The sequence below is a fragment of the Nicotiana tabacum genome, chromosome 5 (assembly GCF_000715075.1).
Source record: "Nicotiana tabacum cultivar K326 chromosome 5, ASM71507v2, whole genome shotgun sequence".
NCBI classification, from domain to species: Eukaryota; Viridiplantae; Streptophyta; class Magnoliopsida; order Solanales; family Solanaceae; genus Nicotiana; species Nicotiana tabacum.
Genome location: NC_134084.1, coordinates 132,495,680 through 132,523,247, shown reverse-complemented (window position 1 = coordinate 132,523,247; position 27,568 = coordinate 132,495,680). Strand labels below are relative to the sequence as shown.

The 27,568-nt window shown below is 38.3% G+C and overlaps 2 protein-coding genes across 2 annotated transcripts; both read left to right on the top strand.

Annotated features, from left to right (window-relative positions):
- Positions 1-7,800: 7,800 nt before the first annotated feature.
- On the top strand, positions 7,801-18,106 carry LOC142180981 (uncharacterized). The gene is made up of 8 exons (XM_075253089.1): positions 7,801-8,878; positions 9,074-9,174; positions 9,340-9,899; positions 10,392-10,633; positions 13,754-14,294; positions 17,327-17,543; positions 17,708-17,785; positions 17,978-18,106. The coding sequence occupies exons 1-8, from the start codon at positions 7,801-7,803 to the stop codon at positions 18,104-18,106; spliced, it is 2,946 nt and encodes a 981-aa protein (XP_075109190.1).
- A 4,186-nt stretch (positions 18,107-22,292) lies between these two features.
- LOC107822505 (putative protein phosphatase 2C 23) lies at positions 22,293-25,580 on the top strand. The gene is made up of 4 exons (XM_016649060.2): positions 22,293-23,826; positions 24,048-24,161; positions 24,388-24,652; positions 24,921-25,580. Exons 1-4 carry the CDS (start codon positions 22,603-22,605, stop codon positions 25,034-25,036), a joined length of 1,719 nt encoding a protein of 572 aa, XP_016504546.1. The 5' UTR covers positions 22,293-22,602; the 3' UTR covers positions 25,037-25,580.
- The last annotated feature ends 1,988 nt before the right edge of the window (positions 25,581-27,568 follow it).

The window sequence follows — 27,568 nt, the reverse complement described above, 5'->3', positions numbered from 1 at the left end:
TTAGAAATAGCAGAAGCTCGCCTCAAGAATGCGAGTCAACAGCCTGAGATGATCAACAGAAGCTAGTCACAAAAACAAAAACAAGAAAAGAAAAAAAGCAAGCATAAAAAAAATGAATCCAAAGTACGGAAGTGGAGAACAGATGTGGTCTGCTCAAGAACTAGCACCTACAACTAGCAAGTATCAAGGTTCAAATCCAAAGTCTGTATGAAGCACCATTCAAGACTCAAGATCAAGTTTCAGAAGACTTATAGATAGGAATCCTTGTAACTAGTAGCTGATAGGCTTAGTTAGTCTTTTTCATTTTTCATTTTTTGTAACAGCAGGACCGCGGACCGGAACCTCAACGGAATGACACCTCGATCGGATCTTCACCTCGGTACACTCTACCATCTCGCTCATTTCTGAACTACACGTGGCCTGATTCCTTTATAGCCAAGGATATGTAGGCAGCTCAGATACCAGGGCTCGGTCACATTCCCTTCCTTTCCTTAGTGTAGTCCCTCCAAATAATGGTCGGGTCAAAAACATGTCTAGTCGTTCTTTGTCGGAAAACTCTTCGTATTTCCAGTCAAAGAGGGGCAGCTGTAGACGTGTGATTTTTGACCCTCCCCAAGAATTTTCACATTTTTTGGCACGAATTTTTAATTTAGGTCTAATATAGCTATTTTAGCTAATTTTGACTATTTTACTTTATTTCGTCGCAAAAGGAAAAATTACAAAATATATATATATATATATATAAACATTTTAGTTTATGTATTTCTCATAAACTTGAAAAATATAAAAAATAGTACCTTATTTTTATACTTTATATAATTTCGAAAAAATTACAAAAAATATAGTTTTATTAATGTTTTGTAGTCATTTTAATCTTTTAAAAATACAAAAAAAGGTACTTTATATTTTTATCTTCATATAATTTCGAAAATTACAAAAAAAAATAGTTTCGTTAACGTTTTATAGTCATTTAATCTTTAGAAAACACAAAAAAACAATACTTTATATTTATCTTTATATAAAACGAAAATTACAAAAATAGTTTTATTAATGTTTTGGAGCTATTTTAATCTTGAAAAAAGTATTAAAAAATAGTTTTGTTTTAAATGACAGTTTTATTTTGGTAGTTATTTTGCTTACATAGGATTAGTTGAACAACGTCGTGTTCTTATTCTCGGGTCCGGGCAAAAGAATAATATTTGGGTTCAAACTACCCGTTTTAGGCCTAATTTTCGGACCTATCCCATAATAATCCGAGCCCACCACACATGGGGGACACGCGTGGGGAATACGGACGGAACACCACACACGGGGAACCCCACCACGCATGGGGGACACAAGTCTTGGACCCCTACACACGTGAGGTCCATTTCTTGGAATAGTGTAACAAAGAACAGACAGAAGGGGATGGGGGGATTTTTTAAAAAAGAAAAAGAGGGATAAAAAAAAGCTAACGGGAGAAGGCAAAAGGGATTTGAAATTTTAAAAAGTAAAAATTTGGAAAAAGAAAACGCACAGAACGTGAAAAGGAAGGAGGAGCGAACGTAAGGGAAATTTTTTTTTTAGCTGGTTGTTCATCTCCTTCATTGAAGAAGAAGAAGCTAAAATTAAGAAACCCTACGACCCCTAGCCCGAGGTTCCTCCATCCTCACCCAACGACCACTGCTTCGTCCTCCATAGCCATAACCAGTCCAAACAACCAGTTTCATCCACGCCCAAACAACCAACGTCACCACCCCTCGTCGTCGAAACCCTAACCCTTGGGTTGTTGTTTTCCTCCTCACGTCGTAAGTCACGCACGAGCACCCTACCAGTCGATCACCACCATCCACGCCCCAGCCCCGTCGACCCTACTGCTGCCACTGTTGCTTCGTCGTTCGAGCAGCAGCCGTTGCTGCTGCTGTTCGTTTCATCACATCCAAGCGACCACACTCACGCCCAAACGACCCCTCGTATTCCCAGCAACCAGTAGCAGCATCGACCACTGCCCAAACGACCCTCCATAGCTGCTCCTTCCTCACATCCAAACGACCCCTTTTGCTTCATATTCACGTACCAGTTTGCTGCGTCGAAAAGGAAAAAAAAAACAGCAGCAGCCAGCATCTCGGGTCGCTGACAGTCTTGGTTCGAGCTTTCTATTTCCATCGAGGTCGTCGTTGTTCGTCGAGGTCCGGTACGTCGAGGTTGTTGTCCGAGGTTTCGTCGCAGTTTCGACGTATCAAATGTTAATCACAAGTAGGTCACCTCTGCCCATATCCTTCGTATTTGCTTTTGGGTAATATGTATATATGATATTGAAATGTAATCCTAGCTCACGTGGATCGTAGGTAATTGAGCGAGACATATATACATGATGTTTGCGAATTGCTATTTCTGGCTAACTCCGTATGGCATTGAAATTTGGCCGTGAATGTCTTTTCTTTTGTTTTGTTACTCTAAGCAGTTATTTGGCATTCGTTTCCTCATGTTTAGGTTGTTGATTATCCAAATATTGTCACAATAGGTGTTTGTACACATTCTGAAAATTTTAATTATTTAGTTCTTCTTAATAGTTGCTTATACATGTAGTGATAATTTTAAAATTATGGTAGTAAGCTTAATGCCACGAAAAATACTCTTTCCATCAAATAAGTTCAATCTACAACCCATGACCTCCGCTTAATTAATTTTAATCCTTTAGAAATCGAGGTGTGTCATCAGTTGAATTGTCCATGACCTCGCAAAGTAGAAAAATGTAGTTATTTTAGCCTTATCCTTTTTTTTAAAATAAAAATGAGACGAGCCTCGCCAAATAAAACGCACAGATTGCGGAGCCCTCACAAAAATATATGTGTTAAATACTTAGTTTTTGGGATATGCCGTCTTAGCAAATTTCACGGCTTTTCTCCAAAATAATAACGCGTTAGTATCTTTAGGCACGCATTTAATAATTTATTTCCTTAAACCCAGGTGCACATTTATGTGACCCAAATCCAAATCTCAACGGAGTCGAAATGTATCTCTAATCACGGGTACATTGATTGTGACGTGGTTTGAGATGCATTTCCATGACGTTGCAAATTCTTTTTAAAATAATGAATGAGACGAGCCTCGACAAACAAAAAATGCACAAGTTGCGGGGCCCTCTAAATGTATATATTAAAATACTTAGAATTCGGGACAGGCCATTTAGCGAATTTTACGGCCTTCCCCAAAATAACAATACGCTAGTCACTTTAGGCGCGCCTTTAATAATTTAATTTTCTTAAACTCGGGTGCACATTTATGTGACCCAAATCAAAATCTCAACGGAGTCAAAGTGTGTCGGCGACCACGGGTACATTGATTGTGACGCGGTTCGAGATACATTTTCACAACGTTGCAATTCCCTGTATAAATAATAATAATAATTATGAAAGCGGTAAAAAGTTAAAATTTGCACATAAGTTCATATTTGTATAAAATCAGATAATCAAGCCGAATATGACAGTTGAGCGACCGTGCTAGAACCACGGAACTCGGGAATGCCTAACACCTTCTCCCGGGTTAACAGAATTCCTTATCCGGATTTCTGGTGCGCAGACTGTAATACAGAGTCATTCTTTTCTTCGATTCGGGATTAAATTGGTGACTTGGGACACCCTAAATCTCCCAAATGGCGACTCTGAAATAAATAAACAAATCCCGTTTCGATTGTCCTTTAATTGGAAAAAACTCCCTACGCCTCTGCTATCTCCTCTTTAGAAATCTTAGCTGCTACCACTCCTTCCCTTCTAAGTATGTAGAGTCCACTATCTTCTTTACCAATCCCCAACACCTTGCCATTATAGAGCCCCTGAAACACACAGAAATCAGGGTAGAAGGCAGCCAAGCAGCACAACTCTTTAGTTAGCTTGGATGCTAAAAGTAGGTTGAATTAAAATATGCACATGTAACACATTTGTTATCTTTTGTTTTCCTAGAATAAGGGTATCTCCTGAGTGTGTAATTTTTGACTTATCTCATGTATGTATCTCTACTCTATCGTTGTTCTCACCTTCAATTTCTTTAAGACTTTCTAATACTTCTTTGCAGAATGCTATGTGTTGTGATGCACCTGTATCTATTATCCAATCATATACTCTGATATTGGATACATTAGATAACAATGACACTGTACATGACATGTTTTATGAACTTGTTGCAGCAACAAATCCTTCTCCAATATAGGATTTGGTCAACAAATTGACTAAGTATTTGTGGTGCTCCTCTGTCATGAAGTTTCCTGGAATCTGCACTTTGCCATATGTTTCTCCTTCTGCATTCATATTGTTAGCATAAGGCTTGTATCCACCTGGTTTCCCTTTCCTTTTGCTCTTAAAATCAGCTGGATACCCTATTATTTTATAGCAATTTTCTTTTAAATGGACTTTATACCCACAATGTTCACAAATCAGGCCTAGTTTCTTCCCTTTGAACATTTGTCTTCTACCTGCTAATATAGTCAAGGGATCCTTATTTGTCTCAACTACTTCTAATGCTCTTTGACTTTCCTCTTGTACTGCAGTTGAATATGCTTAATTTACAGTGAATGTTGGCCTTCTCTGCAGAATGTTGCTTCTTATTTGGCTATAACTCTCATTCAATCCCATAAGGAACTACAATAACCTCTGTCTCACCAAGTGATCGACATATGACCTTAACTCTTCACAATCACACGAAGGCAAAGGTGCTAGTATGTCCAATTCATCCCATAAATCTTTCATCTTTGAAAAATAGGAAGTAATTGAATTTGTACCTTGTCTAAGTGTCGCAATTTCTGCCCAGAGTTGATAAATCCTAGTCAAATTGTCTTTGTCAAACCTCTCCTTAAATTCATCCCAAACCTTCCTTGCACTCGCAACGTACATAATACTCGGCACCAATTCGCTTGATACTGTGCTACTGAGCCATAAAAGTACCATCGCGTTACATTTGTCCCACTGTGCAGCTAACTCGCCTCTGTATGAGCTCTTAAGGCAGCTTCCATCCACAAGCCCTAGCTTGTTCTTCACCAAGAGTGCGACTTTCATCGCCCTACTCCACAGCGCATAGTTCTCTGGCCCTGTGAGCTTTAGCGACATGAGTGTTGTTCCAGGCATGTCAGAATCTCGAAAGAATAGAGGATGATTATGAGGTGATTGATCGACCTTGCTGTCCGTCATTGTTGAGCTTCAACTTTCAGGAGCGAGCTTCAGATCTACACAATTACAGTGATCGTCGCTCTAATACCATGACAATTTACAGGATTCAAGCAGTGAAGAAAGCTAATTTTTCAGTGAATTATAGAGAGAGAAAGTTAGAGAGAAGGAAGAGAGAAAATGGTGTTCTTCATTATTATCGTTAACACTGTTGGATCAATAACTGATCCCTTTTAACAATCTAAGTTACTAACTTCTTCTTCATTACAATTTTGTCTTCTAACTTTCACTAATTACACTTTGGTCCCTATCTCTTAAGTAGTATCTATTATCACAAAAAAGATATCCAAATAAACAATTGAAAGAAAATAATAATATTGTTCGGTTCACTCATCGATCAGAATGTAACTTGCAAATTTTTCGAATTAAACCTTCAATTGGTTGTGTAAAAGGAGAACCAACCCGAAATAATGATTAGTTGATCACTTAATTCAAATTCGTAATATTATAATTTTAACTGTAACCTTAGTGACTAATTTGGTTTATTCGTTTGATGTGTCTGAAGATCTGAACTTAGGTAAAATATTGTTTTTATGCCAGAAAACAAAGAAATAAAAAATACATATTAATGCAGAGTTGGGAGTGTGTTTGCCCCACCCCAAACAAGAGGTCAACAATTTAATTTATGAACAAAAGTCAACAATTTAATATATTCATAATAATTTAGAAAATCATTAGACATGTCGCTAGATATACATATATTTATATGGTATTCACGTGCATCTGGAAATTGACCACTAGTATGATGCTGAGCATGATCTCTCGAATTTGGGAGAATCATTACAATAGGAGGTGGAAATTGTTAGGAAATTTCATTAATTTGATCATTAATATAGGAGAAAAAGTTAGATTTTTTATTTTTAATCAACAATGTAGTTGAGAAATAATATTAGTGCCACTCCAGTCCATCAAAATTTTATTTCACTAAGCTATGTCCCTATTTTTTCTCAAAAAAAAAAAATTGTGATTAGAATGCCAGGTCTCAAATAAGATTTATATATGTATGAATAATTATAATTGACAGATTTCTAATGACAAGCGGTTGAGCTTAAACTTTGTAGATCTTAAATAATTAAATTTATTGGAACTTGGCTTACATTTTTTTAATACTCTATAGCCCTTTCTATGCCTGAATGGTTAAGGTTTTTGATAGGAAATAAGTTTACGAAATGTTTATTATGTCAACAAATTAAAAAGTACTTAAATTTCAAACTTATTTTGATAAGTTTAGCTTTTAGTTGATATATGTCAGGGGTTTGAGACGTGAAATTAGTTACTGAATATTTGTATTAGAGTAGACTACTTACATCACACGCGGTTTTTCTTCGGACTCTGCGTGGACGCGAGATACTTGGTGAACCGGGCTACCTTAGCTTTAAGCTGATATCATTAGGTTCAGATTATTTTGCTCATAGTGAAATTTTTAATCCATCAATAATGTCCTCTCAACCTTTACTTAATTTGCTGTAATGCTAAGCATGATCCTTAGGAAAATCAATGGCAGTTGACAATAAGGGCTGGAAATATGGAGGCAATTTCTTGAAATTTGATATTTATGCCAAAATATAGCTAAGTTAAGGAATACGTAGTTCAGAAATGATTATTGTTAATTTATCATACTTTAGGGCTTAGGCCATCAACCCCGTCCCCCCCCCCCACCCCCCCCCCACCCCAACCAACCTTTTGTTGTCAATTTTTTTGTTTGATATTCTTTTCAGTTGAGATATTAATTAATAGAATCTCCTTGAGTATGGAAAAGATTTAAGAAACGGATTGTAGCAATCTGACATTAAAATTCATTTTTCTTAGCGGTGAAGATTTTACAACTGCAATCTTTGGGTCTTTATGTTGAGCTAATGGCTTATTTAGCATCTAAGCCTAAACATAAATACTGATCTCTTGTAAAGTTTATTTAATTAGTCTTTAATTACTCTTCTCTTTTATTTTGGGCCACTTTGTATTTTTAGCCCACTTTCATGTTTAGCCCATTTTTGTTCCTTTTTGTATCAGCTCATCACTGAAGCCTATTATATAAATAATGGAATAAAGTTCTAGAAAGACCCATCGGGTCATTTTCAATTGCAATGGCAGAATTGTTTCTCTCTCTCTCTCAAACATAGAACCCTAATGAAAATTCTCTTTACTTCATTCGATTTATGATGTTTTCATGGTATCATAGCAGAGATTCTGGGACATCTCCCTCGTTCTTTCGTCCGATCTTACCCCGGTTTAGTTTCGTTGAGTTTTTCTTCTCCGGTGGTTGGTGAATCAAAGTTTTTGGTTCACACGAGGAAAGCCTCTGTCGATAGACTTCTCAGCTCAGCGTTTTGGGTGGATTTCCGACGTTTTTGAGCTTAATTCCGGCGGATCTACAAGCTTTGGATCTTTGTCACTCGGAGCTAGGGTTTCGACTGATTTTGAAGGTCGTTCTTCTCCGGTAGCGAAGAAGTTGGGTAAATCTGTTCTCTTTTCTAATTAGGGATTTTGCATGTGTGTTTTTGGTGAAAATCTAGTGTGCTGAATGGCTGTGTTGAGAAATTGAAGCAATTCTCCTTTTCACTATTATTCTCGATCTTTATATTCGTTTCTTTGAGAAGTAGATATGAGTAACATTGATACCTTCTCCCCTGATCCCACAAGTCCTCTCTTTGTCCACTCTTCCGACATTCCTGGTATATCCCTCGTTCCTGTTCCTTTTTCGGACAGTAGTTTTGGGGGATGGAAAAGGAAGATGATAGTGGCTTTATCAGCTAAGAACAAAATAGCTTTTGTTGATGGTACTTGTCTCCAACCAACTACCACTGTGGTTGAACAAAAACTATGGGACAGATGTAACAACATGGTGATTTCGTGGTTAACTGCCTCTCTATCTCCTGAGATAGCTGAGAGTGTGCAGTACTCTGAAACTGCACAGAGTATATGGGTACAACTGCAAACCAGATATGGTACAGCTAATAGGACCAAAATTTTTGAGCTTAAAAGAGAACTTGCCCATACTTCTCAAGGTCCTCTAGACATAGCATCATATTTTAGTAAACTGAAAGGATTATGGGATGAATTGGGGGTAGTGTGTACTAATCATGGTCAAAGGTGCACTTGTGCTGCCAAACCTGGCATTATACAGGAGGATGAAGAGAATAGGTTATTTCAATTCCTCATGGGGATAAATGAGACATATATGGGGGTAAGGAGCAACTTGCTTATGATGCAACCTCCTCCTAGTCTTAACAGTGCCTATAATATCCTCCTCAATGATGAAAAACAAAGACAAGTTCAATCAATTTCCCAATTCAATCATGACTCTATGTCTTTCAATGTTAATACAAACAATACACCTGGATTTCCTTTTGGAGTCAGTCAAAACTTTGAGGTCAATCAAGCTGCAGTTCCTAATCATCCTCCTCTCAGGCAGTATACACAAAGAGTTAATTTTGACCAGAATAAAGGTTCCATGTTCTGTAAATACTGCAAGAAGTCTAGACACTTAGTTGATAAGTGTTACAAGCTTTATAGGTACCCACAAGGTCCTAAATTCAACAAAGGAAAGAAAGCTGCTACTCATGCCACTACTGGTGTTCAGCTCAACCCTTCTGAGGGGCATACATCTGACCTTGTTGGAAATTTCACTGAGAATCTTCAGTCTGTTCTAAATGTTGATGGTCAAAGGTCTGTGATTTCAGGTCTGAGCAAACAATAATATGATCAACTGATAACTCTGCTACAACAGACTCAGTTGGGAGATTCCAATGCTCAACCTCCTAACCTCATGTGTTCTGCTAATTTTGCTGGTACTCTACTAACTGAGAGTCCTATTTCTGATTACAAACTTTGTATGCTTACTCATATTAACTCTATCAGTTGGATAATATATTCAGGAGCTTCTAACCACATGACATCTAATAAAAACTTACTCTTTAGTATTACACCTTTAGCCATACCTTATCTTGTAACTCTTCCTAATGGGTACAAAGTGAAAGTAACTTCTACATGATCTTTTGCTTTAACTCCATTCATCACTCTTCATAATGTGCTATTTGTTCCTTCTTTTCAACACAACTTAATCTTTGTCCACAAGCTGATAAAACAGTTACATTGTATAGTCTTGTTTACTGTAACTTCTTGTTTTCTACACATGTTACAGGCCCCTTCTCTGAAGATGCCTCTGGATCTTGGTAAAGAAGAGACTAGTCTGTACAAGTTTACTTGGGTGCCACCTTCACATTCTCCTTCTACTTCTTGCAGCATTGTTCCTGTATGTTCTTTGTCTGATTCATGTAAACTTGTTTCTTCTTCTAATTCTGAGACTGTTGTTTTGTCTTCAAATGTTAATAGTTCCATTTGTAATAATGCTGATGTAAATGATATGAGTTTCATTTGGCATTTAAGACTTGCCCAGATTCCTTTTGCAAATATGAAACACATTTCTATTTTGTCATTTTCTTTTGCTCCTAGACAATTATTTCCTTGTTCTATTTGTCCCATGGCTAGACAAACAAGGCTTCCCTTCCCTGATAGCTCCATTAGTATAACCAGACCTTTTCAACTAATTCACATTGACACTTGGGAACCTTATCACACACCAACCTCTTCTGGTTCAAGATATTTCCTTACAATTATTGATGACTTTTCTAGGACTACTTGGACACATCTACTAGGTTCTAAGAGCAATGCTTTCTCCATGATAAATCTTTCTTGGCAATGGTTAAAACTTAATTTAATGCTAATGTCCAAACTATTAGAAGTGACAATGCCTTGGAGTTAGGTTCCAGCCTTGTTGGTTCTTCCTTCTTCAGTCAACATGGTATTATCCATCAAACTACCTGCCCCTCACTCCTCAACAAAATGGTGTAGTTGAAAGAAAATATATAACACTTCTTGAGGCTTGTAGGGCCTTACTTTTCCAGTCCAAGTTGCTTGTTTCCTTTTGGGGGACTGTCTATTGACTGCTACACACTTGCTCAATAGGATTCCATCTAGGATACTCCAAATCAAATCCCCTTATGAAGTGTTGTATGGTAAAACTCCTAATTACTCACATTTGAGAGTGGTTGCCTTGCATATGCTACTGTACCTATTCCCCAAAGAGACAAGCTCCAACCTAGAGCAATTCCATGTATTTTTCTGGGCTATCCTTTTGCCAAAAAGGGGTTACAAGTTGTATGATCTAGCTTCTAAGAAATGTTTTGTCTCCAGGGATGTTGTGTTTCATGAGACATGTTTTCCTTTTGCCACACCTTCTAATAGTACCACTATTTCTACTACCTTTCCTTTTCCACCTCCAATTATTCCATCTCCTGATGATCAAGATCCTGGGACATCTATTTCTGTCCCTGCCAGTCTTTCTGTTCTTTCTCCTGCTTCTAATTCACCTCCTCTTGAACTTGTTCAAGCTGAAGCTTCCTTTCCTTCTGCTTCTACTCTAAACTTTGATCCTGGCATTCTTCCTTCTCACAACCTGATATTAGGAGATCTACTAGACAACACAACACTCCTTCTTACCTCAAGAACTATGTGATGACCTGGCCAGTCGTCTCATGAGTTACCGCTCTATTTTTCCTATTTCTGCTTCTTTATGCCTTGTTTATCCGTGTTTTGTGGTATCGGGTTGTTCCGATCGAATCCGGAATGATTTTGGTAAGGTTTGAGACACTTAGTCTCTTTTAAGAAAGCTTACGTTGAAAAAGTCAACCGGATGTTGACTTATGTACTAGAGGGATCAGAAGTGAATTTCGAGGGTTCGGTTAGCTTTGGGAGGTTATTTGTGACTTAAAAGCGTGATCGGAATGAGTTTTGGAGGTTCGGAGTAGATTTAGGCTTGAATTGGCGAAAGTGGTATTTTGACGATTTCCGGTTGGTAGGCGAGATTTTGATATAGGGATCGGAATGAAATTCCGTGAGTTGCAGTAGTTCCATTGAGTCATTCGGGATGTGTGCAAAATTTCAGGTCATTCGGGCGTGGTTTGGCTGGGTTTTTGATCAAAAGTGGAATTTGGAAGATTTTTGAAAGTTTTGCTTGAATCCGACGTATTTTGGGTGATTTGATGTTGTTTGAGGTGTTTTGAAGATTGATACAAGTTTGAATAAGGTATTAGGATACGTTTATGCTTTTGGTTGAGGTTCCAGGGCTCTCAAGGTGATTTCGGATGGTTGACGGGGAATTGGAAACTTTGTTGCAGCTGCTGAACTTTGCTGCTTCTGGTATTTCTGCACCTGCAGATTGGGGACCACAGGTGCGATGTCGTACGTGTGGGAGATCGGTCGCAGAAGAGAAAAGGACTTGAGAAGTAGGAACCACAGAAGCGGCTAATGGGACCGCATCTGCGAAGTCGCAGATGCGGATAATGGATCGCAAAAGCGAAAATGCCTGGAAAGGCAGTGAAGGCAGATGCGGTTGATGGACCGCACCTACGAAGGCGCAGGTGCGAAAGGTTGATCGCAGAAGCGGTTTTGGTCCATTAAGTGACTTCTGCAGAAGCGGAATACTAACCGCATATGCGGTACCGCAGAAGCGGTTGAAAGGCCGTAGATACGAAAATGACTGGGCAGAAAGTATAAATTGTGGCCTTCACGAATTTTAGCTAATTTCACCATTTTCATCTCGGCTTGGGAGCTTTCTAGACGATTTGAAAGAGGGATTTCAAGGAAACTTCATTGAGGTAAGGAATTTGGACTTAAAAACTCGTTCCTATGCTATTATTACACAAATTAGAGCTAGAAATCATGGAAATTTAGGGAGAAAATTGGAGAAACTAGGGCTTGGAAACTTAGGCCTTTAATTGAGGATTTGAAGGACCATTTGGGGGTCGGATTTCAGAACTTTTGATATGTATGACTCGTGGGGAGATAAGGAATCTATTGATGTAAAAATTATTGAATTTCGAGACGTGGGCCCGGGAGTCGGGTTTTGGTAATTTTGGGATTTGTGTCGTATTTTGATTATTTTTGCTTGGGCTTCGTTCCTTTAGCATATTTTGACGTCCTCATTCTGATTTTGGATAGATTCGATGCGAGAGGAGGCCGATTCGAGGGGTAAAGGCATCGCGAGCTAGAGATTTGACCGGTTCGAGGTGAGTAATGATTGTAAATGATATTCTGAGGGTTTGAAACTTCGGATTGCACATCGTGGTGCTATATTGAGGTGAGGCACATGCTTGATAACGAGCGTGGGGTCGTGCACTATTGGGGATTGTGACTTGGTCCGTCCCGATTGATGGTTTTATCACTTATTTGACTGAAATATATTTGCTATTATCATTATTTGGGTTGAATGCCATATTTGGGCTTCGTGCCAACTATTTGAACCCTTCGGGGGATTTTTACTAGTATTTCCTCACTGTTTTGACTTTATACTTGAACTCAATCATGTTATATTTCACTGTTTTCGTACTCAGCCATGTTTACTTTCTGTTTTAACACTTAAATGATCTTTTAAATGATATTTTGGGCTGAGAAACATGTTTTACTAATGCCCGAGTGGCTTGTGAGGATTTTTGACTGAGTAAGGCCGAGGGCCTATGTTTTGAGGAAACATTTGATACTGATTATGAGGCCGAGGGCCTGAGATATGTACGCCACGAGGTGTCTTGATTTATATGAGGCCGAGGGCCTAGTGATGATGCCATGAGGTGGATTGATATTGCGCTTAGGCCGTAAGGGGCCCCTCCAGGAGTCTGTACACCCTCAGTGAGCGCGGATACCCATTGTGATGTGAGATTGAGTCTGAGGGGCTGGTATTATTCTATGTGATTGCCCGAGAGGCTGGTACTGTTCTGAGATGTTGCCCGAGGGGCAGATTTGTTGATACTGTGCCCGAGGGGCAAACCTTTGTATGTTTACTTTTCATAATTGACTATCAATTACCTGCTTAATTATTGAAAAAGGATTTTCATGACACTACGTTTGAGTTAAAGAATTTTACCTATCTTTCACTGGTTTACTATTTTAATTGTTTTACTGCATCATTATAGAATGCTTTGTGCCTTACGTGATTTCTTGCTTTCAGTCTTTATTTACATTTGTTACTTACTGAGTTGGAGTACTCACTTTACTTCCTGCACCTCTGTGTGCAGATTCAGGCGTTGCGGATCCTGCTTGTACGAGTTGAGAGCTCCCGGCAGATATCGGGGTCCACGAGGTAGCTGTTTGACGTCCGCAGTCCTGTGTTTCTCCTCCTTTATCATTTCTATCTCTTTTTAGACATTTGTACTAGCTTATAGACTTAGCAGACTTGTATTATGACTTATAGATGCTCATGACTAGTGACACCCCGGTATCAGGTTGTGTTGGGTTGTTCTTCTGCGTATTTATGACATTATCTGCTACTTTGGATTATTTTATCATGTTTTGACTATTTCTTAATGCTTAACTATTAATAATTGGAAAAAGGGGAAGTGTTGGTTGGCCTTGTCTTCACGAGAAGCGCCATCACGACCGGGTTCGGATTTGGGTCGTGACAGACTATGTACGTCAACTTTTTTCCTTTTATTGATCCACTTCTTCTACTTCTCCTTTTAAATCTAAACCTCTATATTACTCTCAAGCTGCTTTTGTTCCAGTATGGAAGCATGCCATGAGAAAGGAGTTTGATGCATTGGATGCCAATCACACTTGGGACATTATTCCTCTTCCTCCTAGTAAAAAACTTATAGGTTGCAAGTGGGTATACAAAATCAAATACAAGGCTGATGGGAGAGTTGAAAGATATAAAGCTAGGCTTGTCATTAGTGGGGATACTCAGGTTGAAGGGGTTGATTTCACAGAAACATTATCTCCTGTCATTAAGATGTCTACTATCAAATGTTTAATTGGTGTGGCTGTTAAGAAACACTGGGATCTTTTTCAACTAGATGTCAACAATGCTTCTTTGCATAGTGACCTAGATGAGGAGGTGTATATGAAATTGCCCCAAGGGTTGAGTGTCTCTAGTGTTCCTGCTCCCTCTGTTTCTACCCCTCTTGTGTGCAAATTGAAAAAGTCTCTTTATGGGTTGAGGCAGGCTTCAAGGCAATGGTATACCAAGCTATCTCAAGCCTTGTACTCTAGAGGTTACACACGTTCTCTTAATGATTACTCTTTGTTCATTAAGGGTCAACCTGGGTATCTTGTTTTTTTGGCAGTTTATGTGGATGATATCATTATAACTGGGGATGATACTGTGACGACCCGTCCAGTTGTCTCATGAGTTACCACCCCATTTTTCCCATTTCTGCTTCTTATTGCTTTGTCTATCAGTTGTATATATGATCGGGTTGGTTGGCTCGGGTTCGGAAAGGATTTGGTAATGTTTGAGACACTTAGTCTCTTTTGAAGAAGCTTAAGTTGGAAAAGTCAACCAGATATTGACTTATATGTTAGAGGGTTCAGATATGAGTTCCGATGGTTCGGATAGCTCCGGGAGGTGATTTGGGACTTAGGAGCGTGATTGGACTGTGTTTTGGAGGTCCGGAGTAGATTTAGGCTTGAATTGGCGAAATTAGATTTTTGGCGTTTTCTGGTTGATAGGTGAAATTTTAATATTGGAGTCGGAATGGAATTTCGAGAGTTGCAGTAGTTCCATTGTGTCATTTGGGATGTGTGTACAAAATTTTGGGTCATCCGGACGTGGTTTGGTTGGGTTTTTTATCAAAAGCGTAATTTAGAAGATTTTGGAATTCTTAGGCTTGAATCCAATGCGAATTTGGTGTTTTGATGTTTTTTTGAGCGTTCCGAAGATTGGAACAAGTTTGAATGATGTTATGGGATATGTTGGCATGTTTGGTTAAGGTCCCGAGGGTTTCAGGTGAGATTCGGGTAATCAATCGGACCATTTCATATTGTTGAGAATTGCAGAAAACTGCTGAAGTGTTGCAGAGAAATTTGACCTTCGCGTTCGCGAGAAGGCCCTCGCATTCGCGAAGGGTTAGTTGAGGAGGCTGAGGATTTAGCCTTCGCGTTCGCGAGGGAGGCTCCGCATTCGCGAAGGGCTGGGAGATTATGCATCGTGTTCGCGAGAAAGGGAGCTCGTTCGTGTAGAGGAAGTTAGGCAGCTGGGTTTCAGGGTGTTTTGTTCATCGCGTTCGCGAGAGAGGGAGCGCGTTCGCGAAGGGTCAAGCTGAGGATCCATCGCGTTCGCGAGTGTCTGGTCACGTTCGCGTAGAGGATTTTTTGGTCAAAGTTAATTTGTGCTTCGCGAACGCGAGGCGTTGACCGCGTTCGCGAAGAAGGAATTGAGGCTTGGGCAGAATGTTTAAATAGTCATCTTGTCCGCGATTTGGGGGTTAACTTCCACCATTTTTGAGCGATTTTGGAGCTTTTTGAAGATGATTGAAGAGGGATTCAAGGAAAAACACTTGGAGGTAAGATTCATGGACTTAATACTCGATTCTAATGTGAATTCTACCTAAGTAATCATGGAAATTAAGCCTAATATTGAAGAACTAGGGCTTATAGTTGGAGACCTAGAATTTGGGATTTGAGGGGTCGTTTGTGGTTGGATTTTGATGCTTTTGGTATGAATGAACTCGGGGAGTGATAAGGAGTCTATTGATGTAAATTTTATCAAAATCCGAGACGTGGGCCCGGGGGTCGGGTTTGGCAAATTTCGGGATTTGTATTGTAATTTGATTTCTTTCGAGTGGACTTTGTTCCCTTAGCATATTTTGATGGGTTTGCACTGATTTTGGTTAGATTTGGAGCATCCGAAGGCCGATTCGAGGGGTAAAGGCATCGCGAGCTAGAGATTTGGACCGATAGAGGTGAGTAATGATTGTAAATGTTGTCCTGAGGGTATGAAACCCCAGATTGCACACGTTGTGCTATATTGAGGTGACGCACATGCTAGATGACGAGTGTGGGATCGTGCACTGTTGGGGATTGTGACTTAGTCCGTCCCGAATGACTATTTTACTGTGTATTTGACTGAAAACTATTTGCTATCATCATGTTTTGGGCTAAATACCATATTTGGGCCTCGTGCCAACTATTTTAACCCTTAGGGATTTTTACTGATATTTTCTCACTGTTTTGACTTTATACTTGAACTCAATCATGCTATATTCTACTGTTTTCATAACTCAGTCATGTTTACTCTGTTTTAACACTTAAATGATATTTTAAATGATATTCTGGGCTAAGCATCATGTTTGACTGTTTCCCGAGTGGCTTGTAAGATTCTGACTGAGTAAGGTTGAGGGCCTATGTTGTGAGGAAACATTGATTATGATTATAAGGCCGAGGGCCTGAGATTTGTATGCCACAAGGTGGCTTGTTGATGTGAGGTCGAGAGCCTAGTGATGATGCCACGAGATGGTTTGCTATTGCGCTTGGGCCGTAAGGGGACCCTCCAGAAGTATGCGTACCCTCAGTGAGTGCGGGTACCTATTGTGATGTGAGATATAGCCCGAGGGGCTGGTGTTGTTCTAGGATATTGCCTAAGAGGCGGATTTTGTTGACATTGTGCCCGAGGGGCGACCCTTTATGTGTTTATCTTTCCTTGTTGCCTATCATTTACTTGCTTAATTTTTATAAGGCATTTCATTAAGTTTAAACTAAACTAAAATGACTTTATATATTTTCACTATTTTTACTGGTTTATACTGCTTCCTTATAGCCTGTGATGTGCCTTACATGATTTTATATTTCTTAGTCTTTATTTATGATTATTACTCACTGAGTTGGAGTACTCACTTTACTCCCTGTACCCCGTGTGCAGATTCAGACGTTTCAGGTCCTGCTGGCGAGGGTTGAGAGCTTCCAATAGATTCTGGAGTTCACGAGGTAGTTGCTCGGCGTTTGTAGCCCCGTGCTTCTCCCCTTATCTCATTTCTTGTCTCTTATTAGTGTTCTGTAATAAATTGAGTATACTCTTTCAGACTTGTAGTATTATTATAGATGCTCATGACTGGTGACACCCCGATATCGGGCTGTATTGGTTTTATTTCCACAAATTATACTGTTCATTACTTATTTTGGGATTTTATCATGTTTAAGACTTAATACTTATTATCTTAATTGCTTAATATTGAAATGGGAATGTGTCAGCTGGCCTTGTCTTCACGAGAGACGCCATCGTGATAGGGTTCGGGTTTAGGGTCATGACAGATACAATTGAAATTTCTACACTCAAAACAATTCTTGGATGAACATTTTAGGATTAAGGACCAGGGGTCCTTGCATTATTTTCTAGGCATTGAATTGTCTGCTATTCCTGGTGGGGTTCTTCTTAATCAAAAAAAGTTTGTGTCTGACTTGTTGCAACAGTTTGATTGTGTTGATGTTTCCTCTGTGGTTTGTCCTTTAAACCTCAATAGTAAATTGCATGCTGATTCTAGTGCTTTGTTTCCTTCTCCTGACAAGTATAGAAGTCTGGTAGGCAAGCTCTTTCTTCCTTACATATACCAGACCTGACATTTGTTTTGTTGTTCAACATTTAAGCCAGTTCTTGAAATCTCCTAGAGTTCCTCACATGTCTGTTGCCCTGCATGTGCTTAGATATCTTAAGGGAACTGTGTATATGGAACTTTTTTATTCAGACTCCCCTTATTTTTCTATACATGCTTTCTCAGACAGTGATTGGGCAGCCTGCCCTGATACTCGCAGATCTGTCACTGGTTTCTGTGTGATTTTAGGGGGGTAGTTTGATCAGCTGGAAGTCCAAAAAGTAACTTGTATCCTTATCCTCTGCTGAAGCCGAGTATAGGGCCCTTAGTAAGGTGGTTGTTGAATTGGCTTGGTTATCTAGATTGCTCACTAACCTTGGTATTTCTGTCTCTCTTCCTTTTTCTATGTTTTGTGACAATCAGGCTGCTTTACACATAGCCAAAAATCTAGTTTTCCACGAGCTGACCAGGCATATTGAGGTTGACTGTCATTTTATTCGGACTAAACTTTCTGATGGGCTGATTTCTCTCTCTCATGTTCTCAACAGTTAGCAGATGTTCTCACCAAGCCTTTACCTGGAGTTCTTCATCATGATCTTTTGAGCAAGTTGAAGGTGGTTTCCCCCTCTAACTTGAGGGGGGAGGGGTGTTGAGCTAATGGCTTATTTAGCATCTAAGCTTAAACATAAACACTGATCTCTTGTAAAGTTTATTTAATTAGTCTTCTCTTTTATTTTGGGTAACTTTGTATTTTTAGCCCACTTTCATGTTTAGCCCATTTTTGTCCCATTTAGTATCACGCTCATTATATAAATAATGGGATAAAGTTATAGAAAGACCCATTGGGTCATTTTCAATTGCAATGGCAGAACTGTTTCTCTCTCTCTCAAACATAGAACCCTAATGAAAATTTCCTTTACTTCATTCGATTTATGATGTTTTTACGGGGAAAAAATGTAGTTCACATTAATACGAGAAATTGTTATGATTTGCTTCTTCTTCTTTTTTTCCGGTCAAAAGATGTAAAGGAAAAAACTGATAAAAGTGTGAAATTGAGACCTACGATTTTGAGATTTTAATCTTTAACCAATCGGGTCTAAAGCTCAAATTAACCTATGATGTTCTTCGAAATTTTAAGACTCGAACCGGACCCGGAGGACGTGGTTCCGATGCCTCCGAGGATAGGTGTTTTGCTCGAACCCCGATACGAGGGGTTCCTCCCCCAGATTCTGGTTCCTTACGATCATGTCTCTGCTCTGTTTGTCTTACCGGGAAATCGAGGTATTCAATGGGCTCGATTTTACCTATATACAATATTCTTTATCTTTCAAGGTTTTGCACATTTCTTAATAAAATTATTTAATAACCCTAATTACTAAATTATTTTTCTAAGATCATTTACGTCTCCTTAAATATCTCATTTAATTAACACTCCATTAATTAGAACCGTAAAGGTAGATTTGAGATAAAAATTTGCACGGGACGCTCTATTTGGTCGCCCCCATTTAACCTATACCTATTTTTTTAAAGTTTTAACCTGTACCCACTTTTTAAACAACTCCAACTCTCTTTCTCCTCCTCCTTCTTCTCCTTCGTTTTTTTCTTCTTCTATAGTGATACATATACCCCTTCTGAGAGAAGCCAAGAATATGTAAAAATGGAATAACAGTGACAAAATGCTCTATGACAAACATGCCATTTTATTAAAAGTGAATCAAAACAAATTAAGCACCCATTTTCAATATCTTTGAACTACACAAAGAGATGTTGTCATGTTCATATATCAACTTTGAGGATTTCAAGCCTTTTTTAATACCATCAACCTTGCACGTAAATTCAAAAATATTCCCCTGAAAATTGATTAAAAACAGAGAGCATTAATAATACTGTGAATAAAATCATAAAGATGGGAATATATTTGACTGTAGCAGAAACAACACCAAGCAGGGAAACGGTCCATACCAGCAACATGCAATAATACTGTGAAAGATTACTTTGAATTGCAGCGGAATGTCCTGGTGATTTACCCACCAACCACGGGTGATTTAAGCATTCTAGTAGCTGAAGTTTTGTTCCCTATTTGCTGAAGTTTTTGTTTGTAATTGCTGAACTTCAGCATTTTTAGCTGAAGTTTTTCACGTAAACTTAGTGTTAGCTGAAGTTTTTATTTGTAATTGCTGAACTTAAGCATTCTAGTAGTTGAAGTTTTATTCTCTATTTACTGAAGTTTTTTATTTGTAATTATTGAACTTCAGCATTTTTAGCTGAAGTTTTTCACGTAAACTTAGTGTTGGCTGAAGTTTTTGTTTGTAATTCCTGAACTTAAGCATTCTAGTAGCTGAAGTTTTGTTCTCTATTTGCTGAGCTTCAACATGTTTTAGTCGAAATTTTGTTCTATATTTGATGAACTTTAGTTGATTTATGCTTCTAACGAACCTTATTCTCCTCACGCTGCTTCCACTTCCATTTCCGTTTCAAAACAAATACTCCTATAATCCTTTTTGCTAGCTACAAACTGAGTCCTAGAACCTTCGAAAAGTAGACATTTACGTGAAAAAGCTTATTGGTATAATTTCACACATCATGTGACTTATTCAAAGACTCAAAGGTATTGTAACACTTCAATTAAGAAAGCTGAAGCGGTCAATTTCCACAATTTGCAAGATAAGTTTTAAGTTACTGTTCTCTCTCTGTATGCTTCTAACGAACCTCATGCTCTCTCTATATTCCAGTGAATAAACTTTTCCCATCTGATTCCTTATATTCTAGTAAACAAAATAAACTTCAACTACTAGAATGCTTAAGTTCAGCAATTACAAAAAAAAAATTAGCCAACACTAAGTTTACGTGAAAAACTTCAGTTAAAACATGCATAAGTTCAGCAATTACAAACAAAAACTTTGGCACACCTGGTTCAGCAATTTTCGCTACTTCAGGCTCGTCTACTAGAATGCTGAAGTTTGCGTGATTGTCTTTGCTACTTCAGGCCCGTATGCTGAAGTTACGCGAAAAAAGTGGGTACACTTGCAATTTATTTTGCAAAGCGGGTACAAGTTAAAACGTAATCCAAAAAGCGGGTATAGATGCAAATGCCCCGATTTGAAAGAAACAAAAGTCAAACATTTAAAAATAATTTTAATTTTTTAAAACGACTAATATTTGGGAGAAGATGTGCCAATGTTCTTATCTTTCATCCGAACAGGTAGGAATACAACAATCCCAAGTGAAATATCATATTTCCTATTAAAATTAATTAGTATGGACAAGCACATAATTAAGATACTCTAATAGATTTTACATTCGGTAAATACTAACGTGATACATCTGTTAGTAAATTATAACAGTAAAAATTATTTTGGCAAACAAATAGAGACGGAGTTGATCAATTCAATAAAAACAACTTTTTGAGGAGGAGCTATTCAAGATGAGTAATAAAGAGGAGAAGCAGGCTAAGTATTTAAAGGTGGTCTAACAATCAATAAAACAAATAAAAACAATTGTGAGTCCTTTATTTAAATAACAAAAACAAAAAACTTTGTGATTTTTTTTTATCTGTTTAAGACTTGATAGAAAAATTTATTAATACTGTGCTAGTGAAGATAATATACTACGTGATACAATAAGTTGAAATGTATGCAAATATAGTGATGATAATATACTACGTGATACAATAAGTTGAAATGTATGCAAATATATAGACAGTAAGAATTAGCTAGGTTGTCCATATTTTGGAGCGGCTATTAGAGTTTAGCCAGATTTTAAATTGTAATGATAAAGTAATCGCTGATTTATTAACTTGACGTATTTTCCTCAACTAAAATATAGAACCGTTCTCCAATAATCGGTACTAGAATTCGAAATTTTGACTAGTGAAATCCCAATAAACAATGTTAAAATTTTCAAAATCCAGCAATTTTTAACTTTTACTAGTACAAAATCCCAACTCCATGAACGATTCCTAGTTTTTGAACCTTTACTAGTGCAAAATCCAGAAATGATTCATGATTTTTAAATTCACATTATACTTCTGCAATTTTTAACCTTTAAATATAAAATTCAGAAAAAATTATTGATTTTTGAACCTTTAGTAGTACAAAATCTAGGACAATCTAGGAACAATTTATGATTTTTGAATTTACATTATACGTCAGTAATTTTTAACCTTTAAATATAAAATTCACGAAAATTATTGGTGTTTGTACATTTTACTAGTGCAAAATTCAGGAAAATTTAGGAATGATTCATGATTTTTTAATTCACATTATACTTCAACAATTGAAATCTACTGCTTCAGGTCATTTAAACTCCGGGAACAATTATTGGATTTTGAACTTATGAATATTCAAAGTCCTGGAGTTTGTTCCGTATTTTAGATAGGAGTATTTATATCCAAATTTGTATTTTCGCATAAATACGTTATCAAAACAATTTAAAATACGAATAAATTCTAATAACGGACCGGAAAAATGGATATTTACCAATATCATTCGTTCCAGTTGATGTTTCATAAAAAAGCACACCATGCGAATAAGCCAGCCTCCTTTGCGAGTGTGGCTCCAAGTTCCATTTCTGACTTTAAAAATTGTCAAATATTTAAAAAATCGCACAGCTTTAGCTCTTACTTTTGTCAATAATCAATGTTAACGCCCACCCCAAGAAACATATACATAAACTTTTGTATCAAAACTCAAAAGTCAACCACCTTCTTCCATCTCTCTCTCCACTCTCTCTTTCTACCTTTTCCTCTTCCCTTTTCTGAATTAAAATACTACTACTACTGTACTAAAACTTAAACCACCTGATATTTTCAACCTATATATTCCTAACTCCTCCCTATTTAAATTCAAACTTTAGCTCTTTCTTTCTTCTTAAATCTCAATGAGTAAAACCATTAATGACAACCAGCTTCAGATATCTCCGTCTTTATGATTCTGTTAATGAGGATTTCCTTTCTTTTAAATGCAGTATGCTTTATATCGGTAGGAACCAAAAATAAATCATATCACTTTAATAAACATCTGAAAAGAACATAGTGTCGTTCTCTCCAAATGGGTAATGGGATGGGAAAATTGAAGCTTTGTTTCGCCGGAGATGTTGGAGAAATCTCGAAAAGACACCACGATATCGCCGTGAATCTCTCCGATCATCTCGACGACGTCGGTTTAGGCCATTCATTTTGCTACATCCGGCCAGACCCTTCTTTCTCCGATGAATCCTCCTCCTCCTCCTCCTCCTCCTCCTCTACTAACAGCAGCCAAACGACGGTGTTTCGCACCATCTCCGGCGCTTCCATATCGGCTAACGCTTCCACACCTCTCTCTACTGCACTTTTCGACTTCTACACTTATACTGACATATCGTCTTCAGCTTTCGAAAGCTCACCTTTATTCTCTTCTATTCCTCTTCAACCTATCCCCCGAAGATCAGTAGCCTCTATTCGGTCGGGCCCGATCTCCCGAGTTTCTTGCTCGGGCTCTGGCCCAACCGAGAGGGGATTTGTCTCTGGCCCAATCGAGCGGGGCTATTTAGTTAGAAGTTTGAGGAAAGTTTTGTCAAGCTCCTTTCTGGGGATTGAAGAAATGAGTTTTATAGAGAAGAAGAATAAAATTAATTTGGCTGATGACGTTGAGGGAAATGTACAGTGGGCTCAGGGAAAAGCAGGGGAAGACAGAGTACATATAGTGGTTTCTGAAGAACATGGTTGGGTTTTTGTTGGGATTTATGATGGATTTAATGGGCCTGATGCTACAGATTTTCTGTTAAACAATCTCTATTCAAATGTCATCAAAGAGCTCAAGAGATTTCCTTGGAATGACAAGTTAGAAATTTCTGAGGATTCGACGGGTAATGACATTGTTCGATTGGTACATCAGAGTCAAGAATTTGATGAGAAGTTGAACAATTTGGGAACAAATGGAGATGCGGGTATTGACCAATTCGATATCTTGAAGGCGTTATCAGAGGCGTTAAGGAAAACTGAGGCGTCATATTTGGAGATGGCTGATATGATGCTAAAGGAGAATCCTGAGTTGGCTTTAATGGGATCTTGTGTTTTAGTAATGTTGTTGAATGGTAAGGATGTTTACTTCATGAATGTTGGAGATAGTAGAGCACTTTTAGCTCAAAATCCTGAATCCGATCCTTTTGATAGCAAATTGGGACGGATAAACGAGGAAAGTCTAAATCTAAACAGCATTGATGCACTATGTAGAGTTGAATCTAATCTTACTTCTTGTCAACTCACCATGGATCATACCACATCTGATAAAGAGGTACAAATTCTAGCCTTTCTACGTAAACATATAATTCAAGATTCTGTTTTGGTCTATCGGAAACAGCCTCTCTACCTTTACCAGGTAGAGGTAAGATCTGCGTACATACTACCCTCCTCAAACCCCACTTATGGGATTATACTGGGTTTGTCGTTGTTGTTGTTGTTGTTTTCCCCTGTTTCATATACTAATTCTTGGACTTGTCTTATGAATTATTGCAGGAAGTTCTCAGGATTAGAAGTGATCATCCTGATGATGTTTCTGTAATTAAAAATGATAGAGTGAAGGGTTCCCTGAAAGTTACTCGAGCTTTCGGGGCAGGTTATCTCAAAGAGGTAACTTTAACCTTAATGTTACACGTTTTGCATTGCCTCCATTCTACCCTCCCTAGGTTGTTGATGTTGTTATTAACTTTCTGCATCTATGCTCATAAAAATACCTTGAATGTCCAAAACTTTTAAACTTGTTACTGTTTTGCTACTGCATTTCATCTGAACTAAATCCATTTTTCTAAGTTTTCGCGCTAATATTGATGTCTTTTCGACTTGTGTGATTATACAGGCCAAATGGAACAATGCACTACTAGAGATGTTCAGAATTAACTATATTGGAAATTCCCCTTACATCAACTGTTTGCCATCACTTTACCACCATAAGCTTGGTCCTAGAGACAGATTTTTGATCTTATCTTCTGATGGACTTTACCAATACTTCACCAACGAAGAAGCAGTCTCTGAAGTTGAAAACTTCATGTCTATATTCCCTGAGGGAGATCCATCTCAGCATCTTGTTGAAGAAGTATTATTCAGAGCTGCTAAGAAAGCTGGTAATTGCATAACACCAGATTTGTACTTAAATCTATAAAAAAGGCAGCCCAGTGCATGAAGCATCCCACATTCACGTGGGTCCTGAGTAGGCAGCCTACCCTGATGCAAGCATCAGCGGCTGATACCACGGTTCAAATCTGTGACCTATAGGTCACACGGAGACCACTTTACTGTTGCTCCAAAGCTCCCCTTCGTTCGTACTTGATCTATAAGTACTAATTTTTCATAGGCATTCAACTCGAGAGCTTTGTTTCGGGATTTTTGCAGGCATGAATTTCCATGAATTACTTGACATACCACCTGGAGATCGTCGACAGTACCATGATGATGTCTCAATTATCATTATATCTTTCGAAGGAAAACTATGGCGATCATCTGCTTAAATAAGCTATACTAAGAGAAATTTTGAACTCTTACAATCAGAAAAGAAAGAAAATCCATAGGAAAGATCAAATACTTTTTGCTGTTAACATTTGTTACCCCATTATTGCCTGTAGTGTGTATAGTACACAAGTTAGGCTTTTACATAAGATTGAGGCTAAGACTTCTGCTTGCTGATTGAAAAGCTACCGATAAATTTAACTCCTGCTTCTTTTTGACATTGTGATTCCAGTGCGTAGTCCAGGTTGCCTAACTAACACTGTTTAATATTGGTTGTTACATGTCAGTATTTGGTCAGTTTAGAGAGGGGAGGACTTTCGGCCCTTCCCCGAACCCCGCGCATAACGGGAGCTTAGTGCACCGAGCTGCCTTTTTCAATGCCGAAAAGACAGTTTTTTGCTGCACCGCAGTAAAATAACTAGGATAAGTGGTCTTGGTCTTGGAGTTCAACAACTTCTGAAATTCAGAGGCCTCGTAAAATAAAAGGATTTAAGGTACGAAATGGTGATCTAATTTTCGACTTTCAAGTTTCAAGAATCCATTAGAAATCTGCAGTTGAAGAATTTACAAATTAATCATCTAGCGTTCTTTAAATGGAGGCAGTTGGCAGAAAATGGAGAGAGTCAATTAAAGCTAATAATAAAAAATTCAGCCATCATAATCATGCCAATATGGTCAAAGGCTCATTTGAGGTGCGCTTAAGCCGTAAAGCTCATAGAAGCTCAGGCTAGGCGATTCGCATCACTTAGTAGGCAAGACACTAAGGTGTGCACCTTATTGCCCACAAGTTCTATTTTGAATAGAACGGCACTAAACATAAAATATGATTGGCTAAAACATATATTATTTATTAAGAAAATCATTATGAATGAATCTATTATTTTTTCCTTGCGTTACATATATGTTTTTTATTTTGTTCTTCGTTGCACCTTATTTAGCTAAAGATCACACTATCCAAAGGTTGAGTACCTTGGCTCGGGTAGGTGGTGCTGGGTTCCGTGTCCTTGGCAGGCTCGACCATCAGAGATCCGTTCATTACAAACGTTTTTTCTCGATGTGGACCAAGCTCCGACTTCCTTTTTAGCTTTGACTCGGAAGAGGTCGGCCTTTGAGCTGTTGTGCTTTGCGCCTAAAACCCTATCTTCTTCCGGGGAATTCAACTCTTCTTTCATAGATTGAGAACATAATAAGCACCAGTGCCTATTGAGTTAGATGAGCGAGATGACTTTCATTAGCTCCCCCACGAGTCGTCACTAGGGCTATCGGTTGTTTTTAACACAGCACTATTGGTTGTTTGGAATGTCAAGGCCGAAAGGCAGGCGGTCGGAAATACTAAAGGCGCTTGCTCTGGGCGCTAGGGGTCGTTGCTCACGTAAGCGAAAGGATGTTTTGGATCACTAAGGGCGACCAGTGGTTGTTTCGCTAGATGGAGCGCTTACTAACGCTTTTCGCCCTTTGACAAATTTCATGCTCGTGACCTTATGAAATATTCAGAAAGGAGCAGCATATTGGTGGTCTAGTTTCGTTAGAAATATGGTAGCATCGGTTAATTAACTTATATATAGTACTACAACTTCTACAAACAAATCAAGAAAGAGCCAAAAGATTTACAAGCAGTTGACTGAAAGGCTAGCGGACAAAAAGACTGCATTAGCCAAGGTTGTTCACGACATTGATTGGATGGAAAGTTATCTGATGATGTCAAAGGAAATGAATAAAACAAAAATAAATAAAATTAGACCAGTTAGATACATATGCATGGAGGGGCTAAGTCAGCTACGTGAAAGCTAAAAATATTGGATATTTTCTTGTGGTATTGACATCTCGTCACCTTAAGGGTAAGATCTGCGTATACATTATCCTCCTCAGACCTCACTTGTAAGATTATACTGAGTTTTTTGTTATTGTATAAGACAGCAAAGGCGAAGTTATGATTTCGGTCTTATAGTGTGATGACCCAAAAGGTCATCACTTGTTTTAGAAATAAAGTATGCGCTCCGAGGCCTTAAAAATCTCTTTCTGTCTCACCTCAATTTGCGTGCGCAGTCCGGGTGCGTAGCCGGAAAGCCATTTTGTGAAAATTTGTGAAAAATAATGAATTTTGCCTTTAAAATGAGTTTAAGTTGACTTCGGTCAACATTTTGGGTAAACGGACCTGGATCCATGATTTGATGGTCCCGGAAGGTCCGTAGGAAAATATGGGACTTGGGCGTATGTGGAATTGAATTCCGAGGTCCCAAGCCCGAGAAATGAACTTTTGAAAGAAATTGTTTTGCTGAATTAATTATGAAATAAAGAGAAGAATTTATGTTTGAAACCATTGGTATTGGGCCCGTATTTTGGTTCCGGAGCCCGGTATAGGTGTTATATATGATTTGAGTCGAGCCTGTGAAATTTGGTAAGAAACGGACTTGAAATGATGTGAATCGGACCTTATTTGAGAAAATTAGAAAATTTGATGTTCTTGAGTGATTTCATGATTTTGATGCTAAATTCATAGTTGTTGTTGTTATTATGGTGATTTAAATGCACGA

Bases quoted from the DNA above. Each gene is read 5' to 3' on its own strand.
- LOC142180981 (XM_075253089.1), top strand. From the start codon at position 7,801: ATGAGTAACATTGATACCTTCTCCCCTGATCCCACAAGTCCTCTCTTT. The intron at 10,634-13,753 runs GCATTCTTCCTT...CTTTTGTTCCAG, and splicing joins TACTCTAAACTTTGATCCTG to TATGGAAGCATGCCATGAGA. The intron at 17,786-17,977 runs GTTTCTGTGTGA...TGTGACAATCAG, and splicing joins TACTCGCAGATCTGTCACTG to GCTGCTTTACACATAGCCAA.
- LOC107822505 (XM_016649060.2), top strand. From the start codon at position 22,603: ATGGGTAATGGGATGGGAAAATTGAAGCTTTGTTTCGCCGGAGATGTT. The intron at 24,162-24,387 runs GTAACTTTAACC...GTGATTATACAG, and splicing joins GGGCAGGTTATCTCAAAGAG to GCCAAATGGAACAATGCACT. The intron at 24,653-24,920 runs GTAATTGCATAA...GGATTTTTGCAG, and splicing joins CAGAGCTGCTAAGAAAGCTG to GCATGAATTTCCATGAATTA.